Raw genomic sequence first — 26,128 nt, forward strand, 5'->3', positions numbered from 1 at the left:
TAGAAGAGGATAAACAAAGGTGGGGGAGGGGGAAGAATAAGAAAAACAGAAAATGATCCAAAGGAACAAGAATAACTGGTTGTATGGCCTGCAGGTTGTGGATTAAATTATGATTCAAAGTTGATTTTTGGGTTTGTTTGGTTTTTTTTTTTTTTTTGGTTTGTTCTTTAAAGATTTGGGGTCTTCCCCTCCCCCAACCCAGAGTGAGAAGGCTGGAAGGAGAGACAGTGAGGATGGGACGGAGGGGCATCCTGCCCTTGTCAATATGCCGAGGCCAGTGGACGGAGGGCGCAGCGTGTCGTAAGGAAGTGACGACGAAGAAGAAGTACCAGGGAATCAGCATGGAACGTCTGGGGTTTGGGGGTCATCGGGATTAGCGTTTAAGCCGGAAAGCCTAGTTTTGCCCTGCACCAAAACCAGAATCTCCCCTCTACTCTTCTCGTTTACATAAGAAACAGGAATGAGAATGTCAGAGCCTCTCTTGCTTATCATCAAAAGGTTGGGGAAATCGATTCAAGAAATTGAGCATGTGACCTCAAAGCTTTTCCTACTATTAATCCCAGTCCGATGGGATGATATTTGGTAGGAAACGTGATCCCGGGCATCAGTCCCACTCATGCTATAAAAATAACGCAGATACAGGGAATGTGCTGACCTAAGGAGCCCTTGAACACAGTTAAAACAGTGGCTGATAACACTCTAACGACAAGTGTGTGAGCGCCGGCCGGCTTCCCATCCCAGGAAAGCGGGAAGACGCTGCCTGGCTGAAGGCAGCCGCTGTCAGATGTCACTGGCCTTTGAAAGGAAGGGGGTGTAATGAGTTCCTCCTCGGGTCTGTGCCCCCAGAGGTGTCTGCTCATGCCCCTCAGTGCGTGGGGTGTGGACTCAGCGAGATGGCGGGAGGGTGGGGAGGAAGGGAGGGTGGGAGGGAGCATGCTTGGCCTTCCCTGCCTCCCGGAGGCCGGAGGCCGGAGGCCGAGGCCCACTGGGTGGAGGCCTCAGGGTCTACCTGATCCCCCACTGGGTGGGAAGGAACTCTAGGGGTGCGAGGGCAGCCCCCCTCACCTTCAGTTTGGAAAGGTTCCTTTTCTCCTCTGGGATAGACGGAAACAGACTGTGGGTTCTGCTCCCATCCCAGAAACCGAGATAAATAATTAAGCCTCTCAGAGTTTTTAAACCACCTTAGCCTGCAGATCAAAACATGCTTAAAAAACTAAGATGTCCATGCATTTTAAAAAATGGGAGGACGGCGGGGTGGGGATGGGGGGCGGGTCATAAGCAAAAGTGAGAGAGAACAAGGACAAAGGGGAGGGAGGAGGGGGAAGAGAAAAGGAGAAACAGGAAACAAGGGAGTGACGTCAAGCAGCATTCCATGCTATATTAGGGCAGAGTAAAAAGATGGGAAAGCAACTTGGTGGGCTCAAAACAGAATCTTGTTAAAATGTCCTCAAATGTCAAATAAAATTAGAAACCCTGTGTAGCGAGCAGAGCCCTGATTGGCTGGGAGCGTTTCTGGCACTCCCCTCACCCTCCCGCCCTCCTTCTGACACGGAGGTTTACATCGAGGGGATGAGTGGAAGCATTTTGAACATGGGACATGAAGACCACGAAGGACAGCGAGACACTCCTTCTAACAGGTGGCCGAGCAAAAGGCAGTTGGAACACACACATGTTTCTGACGGGCCAGAAAACGCCTCATTTTGTAAACTGCTTTTCTTTCTTGAAAGCACATTTTGTCCTACTGATTGAGCATCGGGCCAGATCCTGGCAAAGAGGAAAAGTTGAGGGGAACAGGGGGCAAAACCCATCCGCCTGCCCTCCCCCACGCGGGCTCCGTCTCCAGTCGAGGGGGTGGCCTTTTAAAATTCCACTTCTAGCTTCTCATGGAATTACTCGGAAAGGAAGCTAAGGGTTCTTCCTTATCCTGTTTTGGAATTACGCCCTTTCAACCGGCTAAAACGCATCTGCTAATGCTTTTAGGGAAAACATCGCCACCAGAAGTAAAGTGGCCAGCAGGAAAGTTCTAACGGTGTGCCTAGGGGGGAAAGAACCCCGAGGAATGAGGAGGGACAGCGGCCTGCGTACCGACAGCCGGCCCCTCAGAGCTGCACTTTTGAAAATCGTGTTTATGGGGCAGCCACAAAGATTTTGGGTTTTGCCTGTTTTCTGTAAAAAGGTCAACGAAACTTCTGGCCTCTGAGGAAGATAACCACACCCTGGCTTTAAACAAGGTGCAGGCTGTGTCTGAGGAGGGGATGTCCGTCCGGGCCACTGCTAGTAATGGTAACTTTTGGGGGCGGGGGGATGTCACCTCTAACTTGAAGCAAGTGCTTTTGAAACCGAAAAGGGCTTCTCCGTCTTCATAAACCACCACTCACCCCCCTCCACCCCCAAATTAGGCAACACACCATATTGCGAGGTGGGCACGATGGCCTCAGCCATAGGTTTCTACAGATCGTGAGAAACCCTCTCAGGAGTGAGCCCCGCGATTAGCTAATCCTTCACCATGACAGGGCGTCTCAGAACAGGATTCCGCAGCTAATTATCTTCCTACTCGGCACAAATAAAATTCTGCCACAGATTCGCTGCCTAGATAGGGTAAGCAGAGGCCCTGTCTTCCCTGGGTAGGCCTAATTTAAATACCTAACTCTCTTCATCTACTTCATCACGAATCTCTTTTCTGTTGCCCACAGAAGACCCCAGGACTGCGTGGGACTGGTATCTGTCACCTCCAGGAACACTGCCATGTCACAGCACGGGTGACTGCAGAATCTCTCTCAAGGCCTGGAGTCCTCACTCAGTGGGCACAGGGCTGTCTGTGGAGTTCTGACTCAATAAAGATGCTCGGGGCCCTCTCTCCCCTACACGTTTGGCCGACTCCGGGCACTTCGCCGGTCCCTCGTAAGGCATCGGGGGAGGGGAAGAGACACGGGAGACTTGTGGGCATGCACGTTAATGGGATGGACATCTGATCTAATGTCTAAACACGGAACACATGGCAGAGGCATGGAGGAGAGGGACACGTGACAAGGAGGCACTACAAACAGGGAAGCGTGTTCGGGGAGTTGAGATACCTACCATCATAATATTCCAAATTCAAAGACTGCTTGTATCAGAACAAAGAAACAACAAATTTAACCAAAGGTGGTCAGTAAAGGAAAGGAAATGAGACAGGAACGAGTTGGTATCCCTCCACCAAGAAGGAAGTACCTACACCTTCCCTGAAAATTACAGCTTGGGTGGAAACCTGCAGGTGCAACACGGTGTTTAATTTGCACTCTTCTAATTCATTTTGGAAGCAATATATTCTCTCTCTCTCTCTCTCTCTCTCTCTCTCTCAGTATATACAATATATATTTTAATTCTGCAGGCTAGCAACGCTGCAGCATGGGACTGCATGACTCGTCGCTTGCAGCCCTTCAGCTGGTGCACGCCGTTCAATGCCACGCTTCTTTTCAGCACTGTAAAACAATGTCAAGCTAACCAGACTCCTCTGTACAGAGACATGTGGTTTTGAAACGTAAAAGAAAAACGAAACAAAACAAAACCAAAAAACGCCTGCCCCGGAGCCCTTGTCCAAGGGTCTCGACTCCCAAGTGCACGGGGATGCTACTGCTGCCAGGTGTGAGCTCATTCAAACCTCTGGAAATGGTGGCTCTCTACGCTCAGCACGCATGCCACGGACCGGGCCGGTTCCAGGATGCTGGCTTTCAAAGCAAAAGGGTAAGTGCCCGTCCTGGTCTGTTAAGGTTGTGGTCTCAGTCCTACCGGGGATCCGGATATGGGATTTGCAAGAGCAAGGTGGGGGGAAAAGAGAAAGAGGAAGTGGGGAGAGGATACGGCATAAAATTAGCAAGGAAATTTTGAAGGATGAGGATCATTAGTCATTGATGCCGGGGGGGGGGGGGGGGGGGGGGGGAAAGTAGATGGGAATGAGGTCAAAATACATTGACACACTAAGGTATCAGAAGGACAGAATGCTTTGATTTTCCCAAAGGCCTCACAGTGGTAATATACCTGCATGGTTTGCACCATAAAGTCTGTCGGTCAAGCCCGAACAGTGCCCGACACTTCTTTGGAGTATTTGCATCTGTTAGCATAAGGTAAACACAAAAAATACAACACAATGGTGGGTCATGCTCGGTTGGATGTGTCATCTCAGCTACAGCTGACTCGTCTTCTCTAGCACCTCGGTTCTATTTGATTCTTTCCTCACCAAGGACATGAAAGAAAAAGACTTCTATGAGTCAAAAGGAAAAAAAAAAAATAAATAAAACGAAACGATAAAACACACACACGGAAAAAAAAAAAAAAAAAGAAAACAACAACCAGAAACCAAAAAACAACAAGGAGAAATAAATAAAAATAGAGAGAGAAGGAGGGGAAAAGGTGACGTTGTTGGCTTCTACCTAGGCCAGGATTACGATGGATGTCACTGAGCCCCATCCTGGACTGTCAGGAGGAAGGGGGCTGGCAGGCAACAGTCCCTGGGAGGGGGCGCGCTGGGGCTGGCTGTCGCTGACCCGAGGAGGCACAAATGATGCTGTTTTACAGTGGCATTTTGGCTAGCAGCAGCGGGGAGAAAAAGCACATCCCTCACAGAGCAGTGTCCCGCACCCTCGTGTCTCCTAAGACCAACACACAGAGCTACAAAGCAACAGGCCAGAGAAGGGGGGAGAAAAGGACCGAATAGACCAGCTGCAAACCAGCACAGCGAATCTGGGAAATCTATACACACCTGCAAGGGCCGCACCAGTTATTCTGTTGATCAAGGCCAAAGCGCGCTCGGCATTTCTTAGGAGCGCTCAGGTCTGAATGAGTTCAAGAGAGAAGCGAGCAGAGGAGGAGGACGTGGGAGAGAGAGAGGGAGAGAGAGAGGGGGAAAGAGGGGGGGGGGGAGAGAAAGATACAAATAAGAAAAAAATAAAAATAAAAAAGGGAATAAATCAATGACCTGGTTACTAATTACAAAATATCGACTTTCGATTTTTAACTTTCTTTAATTAGAAAAAAAAAAAAAAAAAAGGTAAAAATCACATTCTTATTCAACTGGTGACATTAGCTGTTGCAAATAAAGCTGCAGTATCCCTTCTTTAAGGACTGTCTCTCCGATTCGTTTTGAACGGATAAAGGGAAGTTAGATACTGAAAAACTGAATTTTAAATAATAGTTTTCCTCTTTTGGTTCTGCTTTCCTTTTTTTTCTCTTTTTTTCTTTTTCTTTTGGTTCTAGCTCTCTCTCAATTTGTTTTTCTTAAAGAAGAAAATAAAGCGAAGGAGGGAATTAAGTTTGTAACATGCTTTTCTCTTCTCAGAGTACAACAGTTTAAAAGAAAAAAAAAACAACTACAAATAAAAACAGAACAAAACGAAACAAAACAGAAAGAAATAAAGAAAGAAAAGGGTTGTGGTACTGGGATATTGCAGCTTTTGAAATGGTTTTTTATTCTTTTCTTTTTTTTTTTTTTTAAACCGATTTTCATTACTATTAACAGAAGAACAAATGATGGTGAACAGGCAGTGTGAATGAGCTGTTCAGGGTTAGTCAGAAGCTCATAGCAGCTTTTAAGCAGGTACAGTCAGTAAAATGCTAGTGGGTTTGCAAATTATGAGCAGAAAAGCAAAAGGAAGAAAAAAACTAAAATAAAAAAAAAGCGAAGGAGAAAATAATCATACTGCGAATGCATGCTTGCGTGAGAAAACTTAGTGGGAGCAACGGAAAATGCCATTAGATTAAGGAGGTTTATTACTGAATTCCTTCCATTTTGGTTGGTTTTTGTTTTTGTTTTTGTTTTAACCAGTCTCTTTTAAAGAAATACTGCATATTCAATTTGCACAGTTAGTTCAACACTAAGTCACTGTCATCACTGCTTAAACAACTGTTATGGGGAAAATAAATAAATAAACAAAGCAAAAGTTAAATTAAATTAAAAAAAAAAAAAAACCAAAAAAAAAAAAAACCAAAAAAAAAAACAACAAAAGCAACTGAAAAAAAAAAAAAAATCTACCGAAACATACGAAACCGTGTAGATGGTCATTTTAAAGGATGTTCAAATGTCATACGTGTTTAATGTTAATAAAACTATAATGGCAAGAAAAATTAAAAAACAGTTTATCGACTATTTTAATGACTCAAAATGACATTAGCACCTGTAATCGGAGGAAGTGAAAGGCAAGGATTTAGGAAACATTCGCTGTGTTCTGAAAAAAAAGAACAAATTATACAAAGCCTTCAAAATTGTTGTTGTTGTTTGTAAAAGCCTGGCCTTCTCCAAGGGGACCTTCTGAGATTGCCTATGCAGTATTTCTAATTTCTTCTAGAGAATGACAAACCTCCTTAATTTAAATCGGGTGCAATTTACCACTGTAAAGGCATGCATCAGAACATTCAGGAACAGCCCAGTTAATATCAAACACTCACACACACCCCTTCCTCCTCCCGCGGCCCCTTCCTCATCCCTACACACAGACACACACAAAATAAGCAGACTGCATACGTCCCGCACAGGCATGCCTACCTCCCTCCTGTTACAGGCTCTGCAATTACTTTAAAACACATTCCACTAGAATTACAATGTGCTTTTCATGCAACAATGAATGCTACTAGCTTTAAAAGGGCAGTCATGAAGCAATTAATTAAAATGCATAAACAAAAAAGGCTGGCTAAGATGGGTTCCCCCACATCTTCCTGGCCTTGAGTCTCTCCTGTCCCCCAGAGAGAAACCTAACGTTAAAGAGTGGTCCTCGTAAGTACCGCTCCTTCCTCCTTCCTCCTCGTTCTAACTTACCATTGGTCTCTCCTGGCTGCTTGTCCCTTTTCCTCTTCTTCTTCTTCCCCTGGATGAAGAGATGAAATGCAAGCAATTATTTCAGGAAACAGACGGGAGAGGGCATCTGGGCTCCCCTGGAAGGCAGGCAGAAAGAGGGGAGCACAGCGCTGTCTCCATCCACACCCACAGCTCCCAGAGGGCTTCTGACCCCCTAGAGGGACACACACGCCCCGGAAGGGGAAGAGGAGGGGTCAGCAGAGGGTGAGGGAAAGACCTCTTTCCCCACCTACCTATGTGCATCCTCAAACCTGACCCAGAGCATCTGATTCCACAGCAGGGGAGAAAAGAGCGGATTAAGGAAGATTCAGGGAGGTGTGGAGGGACAGGGTTGGGAGTGGCCCAAGAGCGCACAGCCAAGGGACAGATGAATGTGGAGATGGCCATGTGGGCTAAGAAAGCCCCCTTGCCCCACGCAGATCTCCTCCTTATTAAAGCCAAGAGGTCCTCATAATCAACAAAAAGCTTTCATTGGGGCTTTACTAGTAATAGCAGCTAACATTTACTGAGCACATACTATGTGCCGGGCATGATTCTAAATGCGCTATGCATATCGACTCATTTTTCCCTCATGCCATCCTATACAACAGGTACTACAGCACCATCCCAATTTTAATTCTTTAAAATTTTTTTTTTAATGTTTATTTTCCAGAGAGAGCGAGAGAGACAGAGCATGAGCATGAGCATGAGCTGGGGAGGGGCAGAGAGAGAGGGAGACACAGAATCTGAAGCAGGCTCCAGGCTCTGAGCTGTCAACACAGAGCCTGACACGGGGCTCGAACCCATAAACTGTGAGATCACGACCCGAGCCGAAGTCCGTCGCTTAACTGACTGAGCCATCCGAGTGCCCCAATTCTTTTTCTTCTTCTTTTTTTAATGCTTATTTATTTTTGAGAGAGAGAATGCAAGCAGGAGAAGGGCAGAAAAACGCTTATTTGAGAGAGAGAGAGAGAGAGAGAGAGCGCGCGCAAGCAGGGGAGGGGCAGAGAGAGAGAGAGAGAGAGAGAGAGAGAGGAGAGGGAGAGAGAGAGAGAGGAGAGAGAGAGAGAGAGAGGGGAGGAATGGGGATCCGAAGCAGGCTCCAGGCTCTGTGCTGACAGTGCAGAGCCCGATGCGAGGCCCAAACCCACGAACCGTGAGATCATGACTGGAGTTGAAGTCGGATGCTCAACCGACTGAGCCGCCCAGGCGCCCCCCTTCCAATTTCATAGGTAAGGAAACTCAGGCACAGAGGGGTTATGTGAATTTCCTGAGCTCACACGACTAGCCGAGGCCGGTGCCAGGGTGGGAACTTCAGGCAGCCTGGGTTCCACAGCGCTTACCTACGGGGCTGTGCTGCCTTCGTATTTAATCCCGTGCCCTCTGGGGAAGGGTTTTCATTGATTACAGGGGATCAGTTACATGGGATCATTCACAGTCTCCAGCCTGGGACCTTTACTGCCTGCTGGTGGCTGTGGCTGTGGCTGTGGCACGGGAACGGGGAGGAATTAAGTAGATCTGGAATCAGATCTATCTGTTGGAGTCAGAGGCCCGGTACGTCTGAAACGTCACCAGTAAAAGGACCGGCCCACACTTCCGTCTGTTTCAGAATATCTAAATGTTGCCTCTGCCCAAAAGTGCTCAAGGGGTGTAGATGGCAAGTCCGGAAGAGAAAAGACGAGTCACAGGGGTAAACCTGGCAACCCGGGAGGCCCTAGAACCTCAGGGTGCAGACGCCGTGGTTTTTGCTTCATCCACGGGCTCAGGGCCACAGTGTCTCTCTCAGAGAAAGCCCCTCTGTTCTCTCAGATCTCCGGGCACGTACCATTCGGGAAGTCTGTCTTGGCCTGGAGTTTGAAACACTGTGACACATTTCATGTTCCTTGATGAGCAGCTTAAATATTAAAAAAAAATTAAAAAAAAAGAGGAGTTCACGGGGCCTTCTCACGAGCCTCGACAGCCCATCTTCGTGTCTGGGCCCCTCCCAGGGGAGCAGCAAAGTGCCGCCTGGCTATCTAGGAACGGGCAGGAGGGGCGAGTTCCAGTGTATTTAGGAGCCGGGAGTGAACAGCAGGCACAGGAAAGCATTGCAACTCCGGGCGGTGCTGGCACCCACACACCCAAGGGCTTCGCGGTCACCTCTGTTAATACAGCGCTCACCCGTTTCCAATATCCCGGATATATTCTGAAAGGTGGTCGGAGGCTCTAGTGCCCATGGAAAGCTGTCAGTTTAGGTTACACATTAGAGAGCACTACGGGACCACGCTGTTTTCTCTTGTGCCCCAGAACGTGCCCAGTCCCACGACCCACGTGGGACTGTCTTCCTCAATCCTGTTTTTGCTAAGGAGTGATATAAAGCTTTCTGTTACCACTTGACTGGACAAGCAGGAACGTGAAAGAGGCTCAGGAAACTTTCCAGGACTTTCTGGACTTTACAATGACCAGAGTAACGTATAGAAACTTCTATGTCAAGTCAGTTAAGGACAACTCCCCAGGTTAACAAGTTCCACCACAGTCAAACCCATAAAACCTTTGACTCTGACCTCTGTTCCAGACTGTTTCCTGGGGCACAGGAGGGAGGGAGGAGGGCGTGTGTGTGTTTGTGTGTGTGTGCGCGCGCGCGTGTGTGTGTGTTCACAGCCATGTGTAAGGAGCCATTGTTGACAGGAGTCTCACAGTACCCCATTCAAGAAATAAAGCTCTTTCAGCCCCAAATCGACATCTACCTTTAAACTTTCTCTCAAGTCTGGGGCGCCTGGGTGGCTCAGTCGGTTGAGTGTCCAGCTCAGGTCATGATCCCAGTTTGTGAGTTTGAGCCCCACATCGGGCTCTGAGCTCCCAGCTGAAAGAGATTCTCTCTCTCTCTCCCTCTCTCTCTGCCCCTCCCCAACTTGCACGCACACTCTCTCAAAATAAATAAATAAACAAACAAAGCTTTAAAAATGAAACGGTCTCTCAAGTCCTGTCAGAGGCTTCCCTCATTACACTAAACCTCTTCTGAATACGGAGCTGAGCTGAAGTCACTGGCAGTGCCTGATGGACCTTCTAAAACCTAGAAAGCACTTCAAGAAAAGCCCGGGGCAATACCTGTCTAACTGACTCCCAGGGAGGTCAACAGCAGCATTCTTTGGGAGCTATCCCAAAGTTGGCCTTGTATCTCTGTGGAGGTGGCCCCCTGCCCAACTCCAGGGGGCACCATGCACGTAGACCAGAGTGCACACGGCACTCTGCAGGGTTGTGCAGTGCGCGTTCTGCAAAGCTGTACGTGAAGGCCCTACCCTGACCCCCATCTCTGCTGGGGAAGCGATATCGACAGCAGAACAGAATCTGTCTCTGTGCCAACATCCTAGATCACTCAAAGAACTGGGTCTGTAGCAGGTAGAAGCTGGAGGTGAAATCTTAAGAGCTTCTGCCCCGGAAGAAACCAGGAGAACTGGGGTCCTGGAACGAGACGGCCGCTCATGTGGAGGCTGCGGCTGTAAATCTCCACCTCGAGGTCAGGTGGGGGTGAGCAGCAAGCCTGTGGGTGAGCACGAACCTTCTCCTCCTCTTCCTTTCCGCTCCAGAAGAAAGGCTTCCCCACGGCACACAGGCTGAGGACAAATGTAAAGGGTCCCAAGCAGTTAAGACCCCGTGTGTGACCATCTGTGAATGACGAGGGCCCTGACCACGGCCGACATTCCAGGGAGAGGCATCGGCACGGATTCGGCTCCCAGGGGGAGCGGTCTTGGGCTGCCAGCCAAGGGCAGGGGGGCTCAGAGGGAGGTGGGTGGGGGGCAGTGATGAAGACGTGGGGGTCAAGCCCAACATTCAGTGTTCTCCACACCCCCTTCGAAGAGCAGGCAGCGAGCACGTGTCAAAAGGTAGGAGAAACAGCTAAAGCAAGCAGAAAATAGCGGCCACTCGGGGCCCACGTAGTCACGTGGATGTCTGTGGCTTCCTGATGGCAGGTAGGCTTTGAGAGTACACGCGTCCGATTTAACTCCGAGTCCCCAGATGCTGTGTGCGCAGTTACCTTCACAACCCACACCGACTGAACTGATCTCAACCCACATACGGAGAGCGTCTTCACCACGGACGTCGTCCGTGGGAGAGCTAGGTCGGGAGCGCTGACCAGTGAAAGAATCCTCCGTGGCTCCACGCCACTGACAAGAAATCGGAGGAGGGACCACTGCTCGCATTCGGGCAAGTCTTGTCTTTCCCATCCCAAAGAGTGGACGGTTCAAGACCACGTTGTAAAACCTGATGCCGTGGAGTTAACGTCTGGGGCGAAATAAGAGACATCTCCTCCACTGAGAGAGGAGAGCCCACCCAGGACGCTACTGGGGAAACTGCGGATCAAGAGATAACAGGGAGAGGGGACAGAGGTCTCCAGAGGAGAGCCAGTTTCTGAGAGAACAGGAATCACAGGTATGACAACCCCGGTGATAAGTAGAAACAATCCTACAGTGTTTTCCAAAACCCAAGAGGGGAAACTGGGCAAATCCTGCAGATGGCACTGAGCCCAGGAAGACACGTCACTCGGCACAGCCCCCCTTCCTACCTTTCCTGGGCCCTGAGGCGTTTCATCTACCCCTCCAGAGGGTGACGACCCTTGGCTGCTTTCAGGGATCCTCCCATCATGCTCCTCTCAGGACAAACTAGGTTTTCAACTTGTACCGCACCACGGCATCGGACAACTTTTGCTTTTCCCTCTTAAAGGCCAAGGGACTGTTGGAAGACGTGTGGGGAACCAAGCCCTCTCTCTCCACCCCTACCTCCTGGTCTTCCCTGTAAGGCCCCCGGGGTGCTGAGAAGCACAGAAGCCCCAGTCAGGAAGATCCTAGGGCTACGTCTCTTCAAAGACCTGGGCAAGAAGGTGTGGACAGCCCCGAGTCAGCCCCGTGGGTCCCACGCTAGAACAACGGAACCCTGGTCTCCTCCCTCCTCCTTTAAGAACTATGGCACGCTGATGGAGCCACACTGGGAGCCAAGACAACACCCCACCCCCCCTGCCCCCCGCTCTGGCGCTTGGGCAAGATGCTACTGGTCCCAGGAGTGGGCAGACTGGAGGGCTCTGAGGCCTGATTCAAGTTGGCAGGGAGCGTTCCCTTTGGGCAGATGAACACTCGACCCGTCTCCACAGACTCTAGTTCCGAGAAAAACGAACACCTACATAGTTATCCCGTGCAGACCAGCCGGGGTACAGCTGCATGTGAAGCTGTCGCTCCTTCCGGGCCAGTTCGTAGTATTTTGCTTGCTCTTCTCTGGACAGCGCGTGCCACTGGAGGGGACACAGAGGCGGGGAGAGGCATGCAAAACATCACAAACTACACCGCGGCCGGGGATGAGAAACGGGTCTGATCTGCAGGGTCCTGGCACTAAAGGGAGCGCTGAAACGAAACCCGATGGGTCATCTCTCTCGTTCTCTCGTTTGCGCTCTCTCTGGGGCTGGGGGAGGATGAAGGCGGAGGGCGTTCAGAAGATCCTTCGAATGTGGGTTTCTGGTCCTGACTCCATGAAGACCACTGAAGGAGTCAGAACGTGACTGAAGGGACGGGGACACTGTGTCATGCTACCCACCAGGCCCCGGTCCGTTCGTCCCCCTCTGCCCAGGGAGGGAACCACCTACCCTTCGCCCCAGGATCTGGTTGATGGCGGCACTTTCTTTCAACGTGCACTCGGCCACGACCTTGGCCCTCATTTCCTTCATATACAACATGAACGCGTTAAGAGGTTTCTTTATGTGGGGCTTCTTCTTTTCTTCTTCCTTTTTGGAGTCCTGATGCTTTCTGGATACAGACAGAATAGACAGACACAACCCAATAAACGATCGCAAGGCCCAACTTCCTCCACAGCAGAGAACCCGTCTCCCTGTCTGCTCAACGCCCAAACCCAGCAGTCCTGAACGAGAAGCACGCTTCCACTTTTAGTCTTCTCCACCCTGGAAAACGGAACGAAAACATCCTAGCGAGGGTGTCGGGGGAAGAGAGAGATTTCGTAATTACTTCCTCAAGTGTCTCAGACACACAATTTTCCCAAGGCAGAGGGGAAGGCACGGCGTGGCCGATTCACTCCCGACGGGGGTTTCTCGTGCTCTCAGGCCAGGCCTCTCAGCGTTCCGTGGTGGGTGAGAGACGGGGACGTGGTTGCGAACCCCAGGCCGCCCAAGCACGCAAGCACACCCACATTGGTGCCAACCGTGAGCGCTGCGCTCTCTCAGAGTCCAGAGGCCACCCAAGTCGGGTGCTTCCCAGGGGCACACGCCCCATTGGCTAACCATGGGCCGGGCTACCACCCAATGGCCACCGCATCAACAAATGGGCTAGACAAGATGGGGAAGGAAAGAGCGGCCGAAAGATCAACAACACTCACGAGCTATGGAGTGAGCCGACGTCACTCTGGGAGGATTCCTGTTTGACGGTTGGCGTTACTATGGCCGGGTGGGGGATGCCGGTCGTGTGTAGAGTGTGATGTGGTGGGACCATATGGGGAGGGAACCTGGAAGACAGGAAGCTGTGTAAATCGTCAGAATCAAAATGAATGAATGGGGAGGGATGTGTACACATAATTAAAAAAAAACAAAAAAAAACCCAGCACGTAACACTCACATGAAAGCAACCCAAGGCATATGAAACCTGTCAGCATTAATTAGCGATAAATTAAACATAATGATTCTCATAATGTCATTAAAGCCAATCTTCCCCTTCATTATTGCTACTGACAAGAGACATTATGATTTTTAACATCTTTAGCGAAAGACAAATATAACGGATGTACTTGGGCGGAAAAGGAGGCTTAGACTACCTATTGGAAATCACACGTGTACTTGTTTTTTGAGGCATTATTAGTGGCATCTAAGAAGACAATCTCCTAAGTCCTAATCAGCTCTAGAATGAAAGGTGAAATCTATTGTTGAATATTGACAGCTAAATAAAATATTAACGTGGTCGAAGTATACACACATTTTTGACAATGCTGCGCAGGCCTCATTAGGGCCTCGTTCTGTGGATGGAGTGCAGTAAAATTTTTCTTTTTCTTTTGCCGATGCGCCTCCATCGTTTTGACAGGAGTGAGAGAAAGTGAGGCAGAGAGACGGGGAAAATCCAAATATTTCCCATCTGGTTCTCATCGTAAGTCACAGACATTTTATTTATTTATTTATTTTTTATTTTAATTTTTTTTTTTTAACGTTTATTTATTTTTGAGACAGAGAGAGACACAGCATGAACGGGGGAGGGGCAGAGAGAGAGGGAGACACAGAATCGGAAGCAAGCTCCAGGCTCTGAGCCATCAGCCCAGAGCCCGACGCGGGGCTCGAACTCGTGGACAGTGAGATCGTGACCTGAGCTGAAGTCGGACGCTTAACCGACTGAGCCACCCAGGTGCCCCAAGTCACAGACATCTTAAATAATTAGCTTGTATCCTCTTAGGGAAAGATGCAAAACAAACAAACAAAAAAAAAAGAAAGAAAAATCTGTATTTTATACACACATACAAATGAAGCTTTGAATTCTGATTTGTATACCCTTTCCCGCACTAAAATTCTAGGATTCCTAAATTACTTTTACTTAATAGACTGCCTATGCATTCAAAGCCCTTCCAAATGACTATCAAAATTGTAAATATATGCGTAAAGGTTGTTTTCTCCTCTAAAACTGTCCATTTTTAAGAAAGTTCTTTGAAATCCCCACTAGGCCCTGAACTGGCATTTCCCTACAGTATAGACTAGCCAGAACATAAAGAGCTAATTAAAAAAATTTTTTTTTCAATGTTTATTTACTTTTGAGACAGAGGGAGACAGAGCATGAACGGGGGAGGGTCAGAGACAGAGGGAGACACAGAATCCGAAACAGGCTCCAGGCTCCGAGCCGTCAGCACAGAGCCCTACGTGGGGCTCGAACTCACGGACCGCGAGATCGTGACCTGAGCCGAAGTCGGACGCTTAACCGACTGAGCCTCCCAGGCGCCCCACGTGCTAACTGTAAAATGTTCATCTTGGCCCATCTGTGAACTAACAACTAGATCAAACAGCTTTCACATTTTCTGATATGCTTGGGTTACAAGAACCACCCTTTTTAAAAGAATACTACCACAGAGAATAGTAGGGTGAGGGGCAAAGGGGTAGAACCCTGAACGAAAACAAAATGGCTGCCTCCAGGCTCCAATCCAGGCAGATTACACACGTGAGCCAGCCGGGTGCTATTCAGGTGAAGGAGAACCCGGGTCAAGCAGTTGATGCTTTCTTAACAAATCCAAGCCAGAACAGTTCACGCACCGTCCGGAGAACGGACACCTGCTCTCTAGGCAGCCAATGGCGGTGGCAACTGGGAGTGCTCACAAGGGTTTATCAAGATGGGATTTCAAGAGGACCCTATATTCACAAGGGGCTTTTCATATGTGGACTGGAGATGAACACAGTTTCTGTTTAATCCAAATAATGCAGCAAATGTTAATCTGCAAAAGGGTAAAACAAAAAAATTAAAGTACTAACTGAATCTTCGTCGATCAATAGAGAAGATGCCAGTGAATGATGTAGATTTTTGAAGGGGCTCAGAATCACAGAGGACATTTGACTCAGAAATTCCATCCTGATGTGGCCCTCTCCTGCCACTGCCTTTACAAATTGAAGCCAGTGTCAGAGTTTGGTAACAATGACATGATTTTTTAATAAGAACCATGTAGATCCTTTAGGGTATAAAAAGGGGGGGGGGGGAGAAAAACTCTGAGAGAGAGAGAGAGAGAGAGAGAGAGAGAGAGAGAGAGAGAGAAACAAAAAAGCCAAACAATCTCCATTCCCTTTCTGTGAAAAAATGAAAAGCAAACCCTCGGGAGGCACTTGGGCTCCTATGTTACACCCTGTTCCTTCCCACTACGCAAGGGCCTCTGAGGAAACATAAGTTAAGAACATGTGTTCTTGGAAGCCCTTGGGTGAAGCGGTGGGTAGAGTGGCAGCTTTTACTGTGAATTTTAAAGGCTTGACATTCCTCAAATACATATGTTCTCTTCTTGCTGAATGAGAATATGTGTACAGACATATGAGAGAGAGAGAGAGAAAAGAGGAGGTGGGGAGAGAGGGAGAGAGAGAGAAACAGAGGAGGTGGGGAGAGAGGGAGAGAGACAGAGAAGGGGGAGGGTGGGGAGAGAGATAGAAAGGGTGAGAGAAGGGAGAGAGAGAAAATACTGTGTGTGTGCGCGCGTGTGCGCGTGTGCGTGTGTATCCACAGCAAACACCACAGGCAGATACCGCAGTTCGAGCACATTCTAGGGTGGGGCAAAATTTCCGACGCGGCCATGAGGAACGAATGCTTCCAAGTTCACATGCCTACACACATACTCACATATCTGAAAAATGCATAGCGGAGAAAGAAACGGGGCGGTGGGGTAGCGGGGTGGGGGGGATCTATATGCATACCTTTGCTTAAGAAATTCCTTTCTGCAGACAACTATTTCATGAAATGCAATAAACACCCTAAAAATTCTAAGCAGCTCATTATATACCCCCGTCTGCTTTTATGGCTCCAAGCCAGAATATAATGATGAACCTTAACTTGTTAAGGACAACTAATTTTTGTTTCTGGCTGTCTCAGGGGCTCCTCTCTTGCTCGCGCTCACTTCACTTCACTGTTGACACGTTTCTGTTAACTGGATGTCATCTGCCGGCCTTGATTTTATGCACAAGCAGTGGGATGCATTTTCCTGTGCAACAATCCTGCTTTGAGTTGCATTAGGTTTGTCATTATTCTCTCATTTTCCCCCTTGCACTTGTAACATTTCATCTCTTCCTGCCTTATTTTTTGTGAGCCACGGTGCACCCACATTATGGTTTATACATGATCTCTCTCCCTTTGAAGCCGGCAGATTTCAGAGCCCGCTCTCGTCAGGAGAAGAGCCTTGCACCAATTTAGCGGGCTGAGGGCCCGGAGCTCCAACATCTCAATCTAAAGGGGGTCACAGGGTGGCACAAGTGAGTGTCAGCAAGAGCTGTTTAATTGCCAATCTAGGCTTCTCCATGGTGTTTAAAGTATAATGACCCATCACTTAATTCTGAGAAGTCCTGGCCCCGCTGCTGAATAGAATGAATATCAAAGGGTGTTCTGGAACAGGGCAAGCTGCCTACATTTCCTATAACTGCCATAAGTATAATAGACCTATACTTCTGTCGCCCCATTACCACAATAATGTATTTAATTTGCTGTATACGCTTTTTAACTAGCTACCTTTCATAAGGCCTACCTGGGGAATCGGCGGCCTCCCCCCTGCACCTTGAGCCCCTAACCTTTCCTCCCACTGTTTCCTTCCTTTCCTCCACCCCCCTGCCCACCTCTAAATCATCGACTAACCTCCTAATGATAATTCAATCGATAAGCTTAACCCCAATCCCTATCCTCCGATTATTTCGCTGCTTTTAGCCTCTAGAACGCACCGAATAAACAAACATGAAAAACAATCAGGTGCGCGGTGTAAATGCTGGTTTGCCGGGAAGATGAGCTGTGGATTAGGGGCCGCTCAGAAGCAGTTCTCCTCCTGGGAGACTCCCTATTCGTTCCCATGCTTTTTGCAAGGTTGTGATGACATTATTTAATGAATATAACCTTCCTCCTCTCGCTGGAGAAGAGAACACACAAGCATTTTCCCGCCTAACCAATGCTGGTGTGGATTTTGAAACGGAGATCGTTTATCACACTTGGGAAGTGGGATCTTTAAAATTACGTGATCTCCGTGGTGTAATGACACATGTTAGGTGGGCTCTATGGCCTGTTTTTCTTAAACGAAAGTGATCCTTACTCTCCCTCCCCCCCCCACCCCCACCGGAAATCACGGTCTTGTAAGCAGGAAAAGGAGCTGTCTTGTCCTGTCTCCCCAGTCCCTTCCTCTGGCCTTGGGTTTCCATGCTGACTCCAGAGACTGGGGGAAGACGCTAGGGCAGCATCCTTGCCATGCAATGCATGCTAATTTAATTATGGGCCATCATCAAAATGGATTACTTGTTGCAGCCCATCAGGAAAGTCTAAACCTCCACCGATTTAATTAACTTGACTGAAAATCAGATGAACAGAAAATAAAACTATCATTAGGAGCAATTAGTGACTACTTAAACATACTGCTGCCAACCGGTTTGTAAATAAACTCGCACTCACTGAAAAATTAGCCAGAATTAATTAGAGGGAGGAAAAGGAGAACAGGGGATCAGAAAGATCTAGGTACACATGTGTGGGTATATGTGTGTTACACACATATGGATAGCCTTAAAGAGATACAAATGCACACACACACACACACACGACTTTTCTTTTTTTTTTAACAGAAGAATTCACCATTTATATCCAAGTAAACGTGGCAAAACATCTCATACCAAGTATGGGAAGTCGGTGTGGAGGTTGTTAAGCCACAATATTTGAATTAGAAGTTGAAGATGGTCCCTTCTTAAGGAGAGTAAACATCGTTCTGTCCTTTGTCAGGGTGTAGGAATTCTTTGCTGGTTATTTGATGGGTTCTCTTCAAATTCTTGCTCTGCACACACGTGATTTTTTTTTTTTTTTTTTTTAACTTTCCAAAATTTAGAGCTACGCAGGCCAATATGGTAGGCACCAGCCACACGTGGCTTTTGAGTACTTGAAACGTGGCCGGTCCAAATTGAGTTGTGCTGTTCAGTGTAAACCACGTATCAGATTTCAAACACGAAGTACAAACCAGAATGTAACATCTCTTTAGTAGCTCCTTTACGGTGATAACATGTCCAAATGATAATGTTTTGACAATATTAGGCTGAACAAAATACATCATTAGAAAGAATTTCACCTGGGGTTTTTTTAATCCCCCCCCCCCCTTCAACCTTTTAAAAACTGTGGCTACTAAAATCTTAAAATTCCATACGGGACTCACCTTACAATTCTACACGACAGTGTTGCTTTAGAGAGGGCTGTGTTTGGGCAGGGGTGTCCCTGCTTGTGGACAGTGAAGAGTCTGGATTTTGAAAAGGGCACACCCTTCCTCAAACTGTCCTTTACACAATAGTAAAATTACCCTCACCCTTCCCTTTCTTACCCAGCATGGGGCAACAGAGGAACGACACTTTCGTAAGTTCTGCCAGGTCCTATCTATGTCTTCTGGCCTTCTTAAATTCTTATGGAAAAACTGCTCAATTGATGGAGTCCGAGATTCGACCTCGAAGCTTCAACATCACCTACCTTACAAGTCCAGATTAATTTCTCAGTATTTTCTAGGAATAAAGCCTAACGCGCCCTTTGCGTCTTACACCACTGGAACTACACAAAGGAGCCGCCCCCGGATGGCCTGGTGGTTAGCTAGAGAACTTTCCGAGAAGTCACCCATGGTCGACTTGGTTGGAGGCGCCCGTTCTTGGAACTCACCTAGACATGGAGGCGTTGACAGTCAGAGCTGTGGGGTAGGGGTGACGGAATCCTCCTGTCGTGATTGGGTACACGGGCTGACCTTGCCTGTAAAGAGGGGGGTACAAAGTAAGAGAGTGCAAGCAAGGGGGGGAGGGGGGAAAGAAAAAGAAGAAAAAGGGAAAGTTCTCTCTGCACAGTAAGCTTTATTCTCATTTGATCAGAACAAAAATCTTGGGGATTGTACAGGAAGGATCAAAGGGAAGAAACACAGAACAATTTGAATGCCATAAATCTGATAGGAATGGCTAATTAAATTTTATAACCTCTGCTTATGTCAATAGAGACCCTCTCCCCAAGCTGAAACTAGGTGTTTTGTTGTAATAATTAAAGGCGAAGTCTCGCTTGCTTTAATGGAGCCATCACACTAATTGAGGGCTACACATCCAAAGGAAAACAATAATGAATGTAAATTTATACCAAAATAAAGTACAGTGAATCAAAGGACTTCAGTTGCGCTTTGGGCCTCTTTCGGTATTTAGATCTCGGTGAGAAAACATTAAATTAACAGAGCTTAATTTGTAGCCTTTTGTCAAATTAACAAGTGTTGACAAGAGTTACCGGGGGGGAGAGTCCCCAAGAAGAATTGTGGGTAACCAATAGACAATCACACCTCATTACAATAATTAAAAAATACAGCAACATGCAAAATAGCATCCTCATGAAAGACACACAACTTTTTCTGACAGAGGGTTGTCTGAGTTGGCTATTCCTTTTTATCTAGCCTTCAAATATCTCCCCATCAGCGGAACGGGGCAACTGATGACAGAGAACTATTGGAGGAATGGCCCCATCTTCCGGGACACAAACTCACGTCCGCGTCTACCCTACCAAACAAAATGAAGGAGAAAGAAATAACCAGGAAGTACAGCCATGGTTGGTATTTCGTATGGCTACCACCTCATACAAGCTACTTTTCACACAGCAGGGCAGGGTCTGTTCAACTAGAGAAAAAAGGGTAGACTGGGGCGGGGGGGCAGGAGGGGGGGAGGTAACTACACCAGAACTTCGAAAGGGCATCTTCCCCAAGACCCAAAGTTCAGAGTTTTACCAGGAGGTGTTCTGGTTAAGACAACAAATTGTCCTTGCTTTCTAGAGTAGAGATCACTGAGAAACATGGAGAAACACATACACAAAAACACAATCACGAAACAGATATCACGTGCACACACACACACACACACACACGCCCAGTATGCTTACGCATTAAAGGCCTTTCTACTCTGGTTTTGAAACACACATTTTTAAAAGTTGTCTAAGGAAGGTTAATGGATGGTACTATAAAAGCAAGACTGGGTGATAGGAAGACCAATCGTAAAAGGCAGTTTGCAGACCTGCACGCCGCCAGGAACCCCGGCTGACACTCAGGAAGGCCCCACATGCTGGAGTGGGGATTCCAGACCCTCCCCCCCCACCCCAGCCCCTCATAATCAGGTGAACCAAGAACCCCAGGGAGACCCTAGCTGGATACTGGAACTTCTCAACAGACACACCTTTCCACTCCTATTGCCAGCCTTGGGAGTAAAGGTCGGGATGGTGTTGGGGTTTAGGGGTTTCTGAGAGGATAACCCCCCACTCTCACCCCTGGATTCCAAAATCACGCTATGCCTGTTCCCATTCTCGTGCCGCCTCAAACCAATGAATGACAGGACTCCACTGTGGGCTGCCACCGGTAGAAGTGCCATGATCAGCTTCCTTTGATAGAAGCCCTCAGAGCCTTTTGCAATTCCCCAAGTACCTTAAGGGCACCTTTGTTCACAGAGAGAAGCCTAGAGTCTTTGGGGGACTGTGGGTTCAGAATGCTAAGTATCAATGACCTTTCTCCTACAAAACCCATCTGAATGGCTACTGACTCACCTGCTTCCCCACAGGGCACCTCAAGGAGCATCTTTGAGACATATCCCACCGCGGCCCTCCCTCACCAACCCGTCTTCTGAAACACACGCACACACATACACACGCACGGAATAAATAATAAGCATGCCCATGTAAGAAACAAAAAGGGAATTAAAAAAATGGAACTCCTTACTGTGGTACTAACCATCCTAGCGGATGGGGGATTTGTCCTACGGTGCCGGGCGATAGTGGGTAATACGGAGATATATCTGGAGGGTGCGGAGGCCGTGGGATTCCTGAGAGAAGAAGCAGCATTTTAGGTATAGAGGAGAAGAGAAGGAAAAAGAAACTGTCAGGGGATGGGAACAGGGAAGGGACGACGGACACATCTCTTCCGTAACGCTAGCATGAGTCTTTTCGGGACTGTGATTGTTAAGAGTTGTGGCTAACTTTCATTCATTATCTTTCCCCGCCCGACTTTGAAAACTTGGTTTATCTCATTCTAGGTGGATGGGTACGCTGGGTAAATGCAGACTCAGAAAATGCCATCTTGCATATTTCTGCCTTATGTGATCAGTGTTGATTACTGAAACTAAAAAAACAAATCTGACGGGCTTGGCACATAGTAGGTGATCAAGTCATATAAGTTCTCTTTGCCCTCCCAACTTGTGCCTTCACTCCTTTTAATTCTAATGACTTGCCTGCACGAGAGTTACTCCCCTAGGTTTCTAACATACCTTTTAAGTTACGGCTTTTGGAAAGGTTACTCTTGTCTTCTTTCAAAAAAGTTAACTCCCCTAGATTGTCTCCGACCTCAGCTTAGAGGATGAGCTCTGGGAGAAACTCACCACGAGCCACGGCCTCTTCTTCAGGGTAGCATCTGAACTGAAAGGACCAGCGGATGCTGGAGACCTGGCAGGCTCGACTCTAGAACCTAATTCTCTCGAGGGCAGAGGCACCTGGGAGAATCGGCCCTGCCTGACCAGGTGCTGCTGCATCGTGAGCGCTAACAAGGCTCTCGAGGCACATCTGGGCACATCCCGAGGCCCATGACCCCACTGCACGCTTACAAACGCCGCAGGTGCACATCCTGCCGTCGATTCGGGGGAAAGCTAGAGCACTAGAAGCCATTACGACAGAGGAACATGATCTATGCAGCAGAAGTGGGAAGAAAACGAACAATGCTATTGAAGGTAGTAAGCTGCATGTCCGTGGATGAAAACTATTCCATTTTTTTTTTTTTAATTCATTCAGGAAGCTTTTAATCTGTAAGTTAAGTCTCCCTGGGTGACATTTTCATGCAGACATTGCTTTCTCTCTATTACAAAAACCAAACAGATTAGCTGGTCTTGGACCCTACACCAAGCCATTTGCACACTTGAAAGAATGTTCGCAGAGGAAAAGTAAACAGTCTGCAGACGTTAATCATATGTTTTACGATAACCATTTAAAAGCTATTCCCTGTACTACCATTATTTAAATGAGACGTTGATGCTGCTATTCACTCACAGAGCCTGGGGCCGGCTGGCGGCCTCCTCCAGCCATCCAAGCACTAGGCGAGGTCCCCCATGAGCACAAAGGGGGCTCAGAGGCTGGCGAACACCAGCTAACGTGTGGCTTCGTTCGGGGGCGGCAAAGGCAGCATGAATGGGCAATCCACCTCAGCTCAACACCGAACAATCCCCCCTGACCAGATGACACGGGACAACAGCCATTTAAAATTCATCCTTCTAATTAACTAGCTGGTTAGAAGAACCCTACCCAGTGCACCGCCCAGCCTGTCCTGGCCTCAGCTGTTCTCCCATGGCTACGAGCTGTGGCCGGCTGCTGGTTTCAAATCTTGTTACAGGGAGGGTGGCCAGTGACCCTGCCCTCTCTGTTTCCCTCTTTGGGGAAAAAGCAGCCCATGCGTATGTGGGATGGAAAGGAGGGGAAAAGCGCCAAGGCTGACGGATGACGTGACACCTTCTGCCTGAGACTGTGCGGGTTGTTCCACGCTGCAATGAGGAAAAACACGGACTCCAGTTTTCACGTCTGTATAATGGGCTCGATGATACCCAGGATATCGCAGGGGACGAAGAACCCAAATAAACCAGCAAAGAGAATGTGGGATCCAGTGATGTGGTCTCCTCCGGCTGCAGCAATAAGTCATTGTCAGGTGACTGCAGTCCCTTGACCGCCAAGGGAACTAGGGCTTTGGGGAGCCATGCTGCTGGGGCTCCTGTGCTCTCAAGAAGCTGAGAAGGAGGCCATGGGATGCCTCCACAACTACTCCCGCCTCCAAGACTGTTTGAGGCTCTCGGAGTTCGTTACAAGCTACTCCTGGAAAACACTGCATGATTCATAGCCAGCCCTTCCTGGGGCATTCTGGGCTCTAGAAAGACTGTTAGCACTCCACATAAGAGAGGCTACTCCCTCACCAGGCTCTGGTCTCCCCAAAGAGCTTCTTTTCCGCACCCCAGGAAGGGAAATGAGGAGCCCCTCCGCCGTGGCCCACAGCCCATCCCGAACTCCCCCGTCCCTTCCCAGCAGGCCGGGCGGCCCCGGACCCCGCACACCCTGTTGGCATCACACACACCGCCTACCTGTTTTGGGGTCTACGTCGGCTGGTAAGTGTGGAGGTGGGTTTCCCGGGGTGAAGTGTTCGTTGCTGTACGTGATGAGCGGCGTGAGAGGGTGGACATGGTGAGGGTGTTGCACAACCGGTACTTTGTTCGACTGTGGGGAGGAGAACAGGAGGCCAACGTTACGCTGGTTCCTGGCGGCTCGACACTGGGGGACACAGGACCCGTGGGCTCCCTGGACCCCGCCCTCCCTCCTGGACTTTGTAAGATGCACTCAATTCCGCCCGCAGCCCTGGCCCCAATCCATGCATTAAAAATAACAGATATTTGTAAAGACAGCTCTCTGGGCAGGCGTGCTTCCGTTTTTACCTCCCTACGGAGCCTGGCTTTTAAAATGCCTCCTCCACAGCCACCCCGTCACGGACCCCAAGTGTGCACCTTCCCAGTCGGCAGGTAAATCGGAAATGGGGGTTTAATCTCCCAGGCCTACTGGGTTCCCACAGGGGGGGGGGGATCTCTGACCCCAGGACCCCACCGGAGGGACCTTCAGGAGGCAGGCAAGGCTTCCCAGGGGACCAGCTAGGAAAACCTTCCGTTACAAGAAACGTGGCAGGGCCCAGTTCCCACCCACTCGGCCTCCCCTATCCACCACCCCCCCGCCGCCCCCCCGCTCCTAACTTCCCCCTGCCCTTGGGAGCCAGCGGGCATGCTACAATCCTTTACAGACAGCATGGATGAAAAGCCCCACTCCTGGTCCGGTTGGGAGTGTGAACTCTACCAGAAAGCCCTACACTGGCAGGCGAGCACCTGCATATTTTATGCAGATTACAGCAGCCCTGATTCATTAGGAATTTCATTAGGAAGTCATTGGGGAACGCTAATAAATTAACTGGATGATGATAAATTGGGCTAATAAAAGGTGTGAAGATTAGAAACGGGCAGTTCTAGAAAACAAAGTACAGGCATCTTTATGTTCAAGAAGGGTGGACAGGTGGACAGAAGCAGGAAAAAAAGAAAAGCATTTGCTAAGATCTTTCCAGTTGCCATGACCAGACCTTCCTGAATTCTTCTCCTCTTTCCCCCCAGCCCCTCTCTCAGTCCGCCCCACCCCCTCCGCTCTGCTGTGCTATAACTTAGCCCAGCAAGATCACAAAGAAAAAATTAAGCTGAAACAAGCGAACTACTGGGCCATTTACTGAGAGTAATCCAATTGCAAAAAAACCCTATTCCCCATAGAGGATTTTCACTAAAATCCTACAACAGGGACATTTAACCAGATTAGGTACCAGCGAAGATAAAGAGGCGAGTATTAGATGATGAATGGATTAGAGTCAAGTTTCATTTCAGAACGTGTCTTCATTTCCTTTTATTACTTTTAGGAAGGCACAACTTGCATTAACATCAAGGAAAAGGAATTGCATTAAAAGAAAAGAAGTAAGGTTCCAGTGCTGCCCACTAGTGCCTCTTGAGTTCAGGGACCACGGAGCAGTTCGTTCGCTGTGCATTTTTCTTCTTGTCCCTTTTTTTTTTTTTTTTTTTTTAATGAATAAGGAAGGGGTATACTATAGAAAGAGTATTTCTCACAATTAATTGCGGCGAAGGCGTTGGTAAAAGGTACTCCTAACTTTTTCAGGAGCATATTTGGAAAGGAAAATATGGCCTTCTCAGATGCTCCAGAAAAAACTACAGAGAAAGAAGTCAACACTTAAAACAGCTTGGTTTAACGATTCCCATAAACAAGTGGACACATTCAGAGGAGGTTAGCTGGTTGCTCAAAGACCCTTATGTTGTGAATTACCAGTTCGCAATCAAAGCACTGAAATTAAAAAGCACCAAAGCAGAGGGAGTTTTGGTTAACACGTCCCTAGCAGCCATGAAGGTCTCAACAAAGCCACAGCCAGAAGCGTGAGGGGCTGCTGCCCCAAGGCCAAAGCCAGCATCTTATGAACACGCACTGAGGATTATTTGGGGGGAACATTTCTGTTCAGGACAGATTGAAAGGTAACCAGCAAATGAACTCTCACTGTGGGCTGGGGTGGAGAGGGGAAAGAGGAAAGGAGAGGGAGGGAGAAGACGGGGCAGACACAGCTGGAGGGAGTGAAGACCAATTTCCTTTGAAAGTGACTATTGCCACCTTCCAAAAGTTTTTTGTTTGGTGGGAAAGATACACACCTGCTGCAATGAAAGAAGGCAGATCGATCCCAGACAGTTTAAAGTAAGTGTGGGTAAAACTAAGAGATAGGTAGGAAGAACCACAGATAACCCAAAGCGGGGAAGATGGTCACTTGGAGGTTGAATGACTTCTGGGCAGAGGGACTACCATAAGCAATGGAAGGAAGCACGGGATGGGGGTAGAAGGGCTGGTGGTGGACAGTGGAACCTACAGTTCTCAGCTCTGGTTGAGTCAAGCATCTCTCAGGACACTTGTCACAAATCTGGATGGCCAATCTTAGGAAATCTCTCAGCAGGAACCGAATTCAGTAGATCTGGGCTCAGGACCCAGGCATCCAGTCGGCCTCCTGAGGACCTCA

General features: G+C 48.4%; 1 protein-coding gene across 31 annotated transcripts in view; it reads right to left on the minus strand.

Annotated features, from left to right (window-relative positions):
* TCF7L2 (transcription factor 7 like 2) overlaps nt 1–26,128 on the minus strand; it is a 202,300-nt gene that overhangs the window by 3,050 nt on the left and 173,122 nt on the right. For 6 of the 31 annotated variants that reach the window (XM_060641452.3, XM_060641451.3, XM_060641459.3 and 3 more), the window contains 9 exons: nt 23,619–23,751; nt 21,227–21,329; nt 19,159–19,245; nt 13,160–13,300; nt 12,417–12,576; nt 11,961–12,068; nt 6,788–6,836; nt 6,150–6,200; nt 4,739–4,811 (listed from right to left, as the gene is read on the minus strand). In XM_060641452.3, the coding sequence (XP_060497435.1) occupies nt 4,739–4,811; nt 6,150–6,200; nt 6,788–6,836; nt 11,961–12,068; nt 12,417–12,576; nt 13,160–13,300; nt 19,159–19,245; nt 21,227–21,329; nt 23,619–23,751 (905 nt within the window). Of the gene's footprint in view, nt 1–4,016; nt 4,091–4,734; nt 4,812–6,149; nt 6,201–6,783; nt 6,837–11,960; nt 12,069–12,416; nt 12,577–13,159; nt 13,301–19,158; nt 19,246–21,226; nt 21,330–23,618; nt 23,752–26,128 lie in introns of those variants that run through there. The other 25 variants (XM_060641454.3, XM_060641464.3, XM_060641468.3 and 22 more) reach the window with 14 other exon arrangements.

Source organism: Panthera onca, chromosome D2 (assembly GCF_046562875.1).
Source record: "Panthera onca isolate mPanOnc1 chromosome D2, mPanOnc1 haplotype 2, whole genome shotgun sequence".
Classification (NCBI taxonomy): domain Eukaryota; kingdom Metazoa; phylum Chordata; class Mammalia; order Carnivora; family Felidae; genus Panthera; species Panthera onca.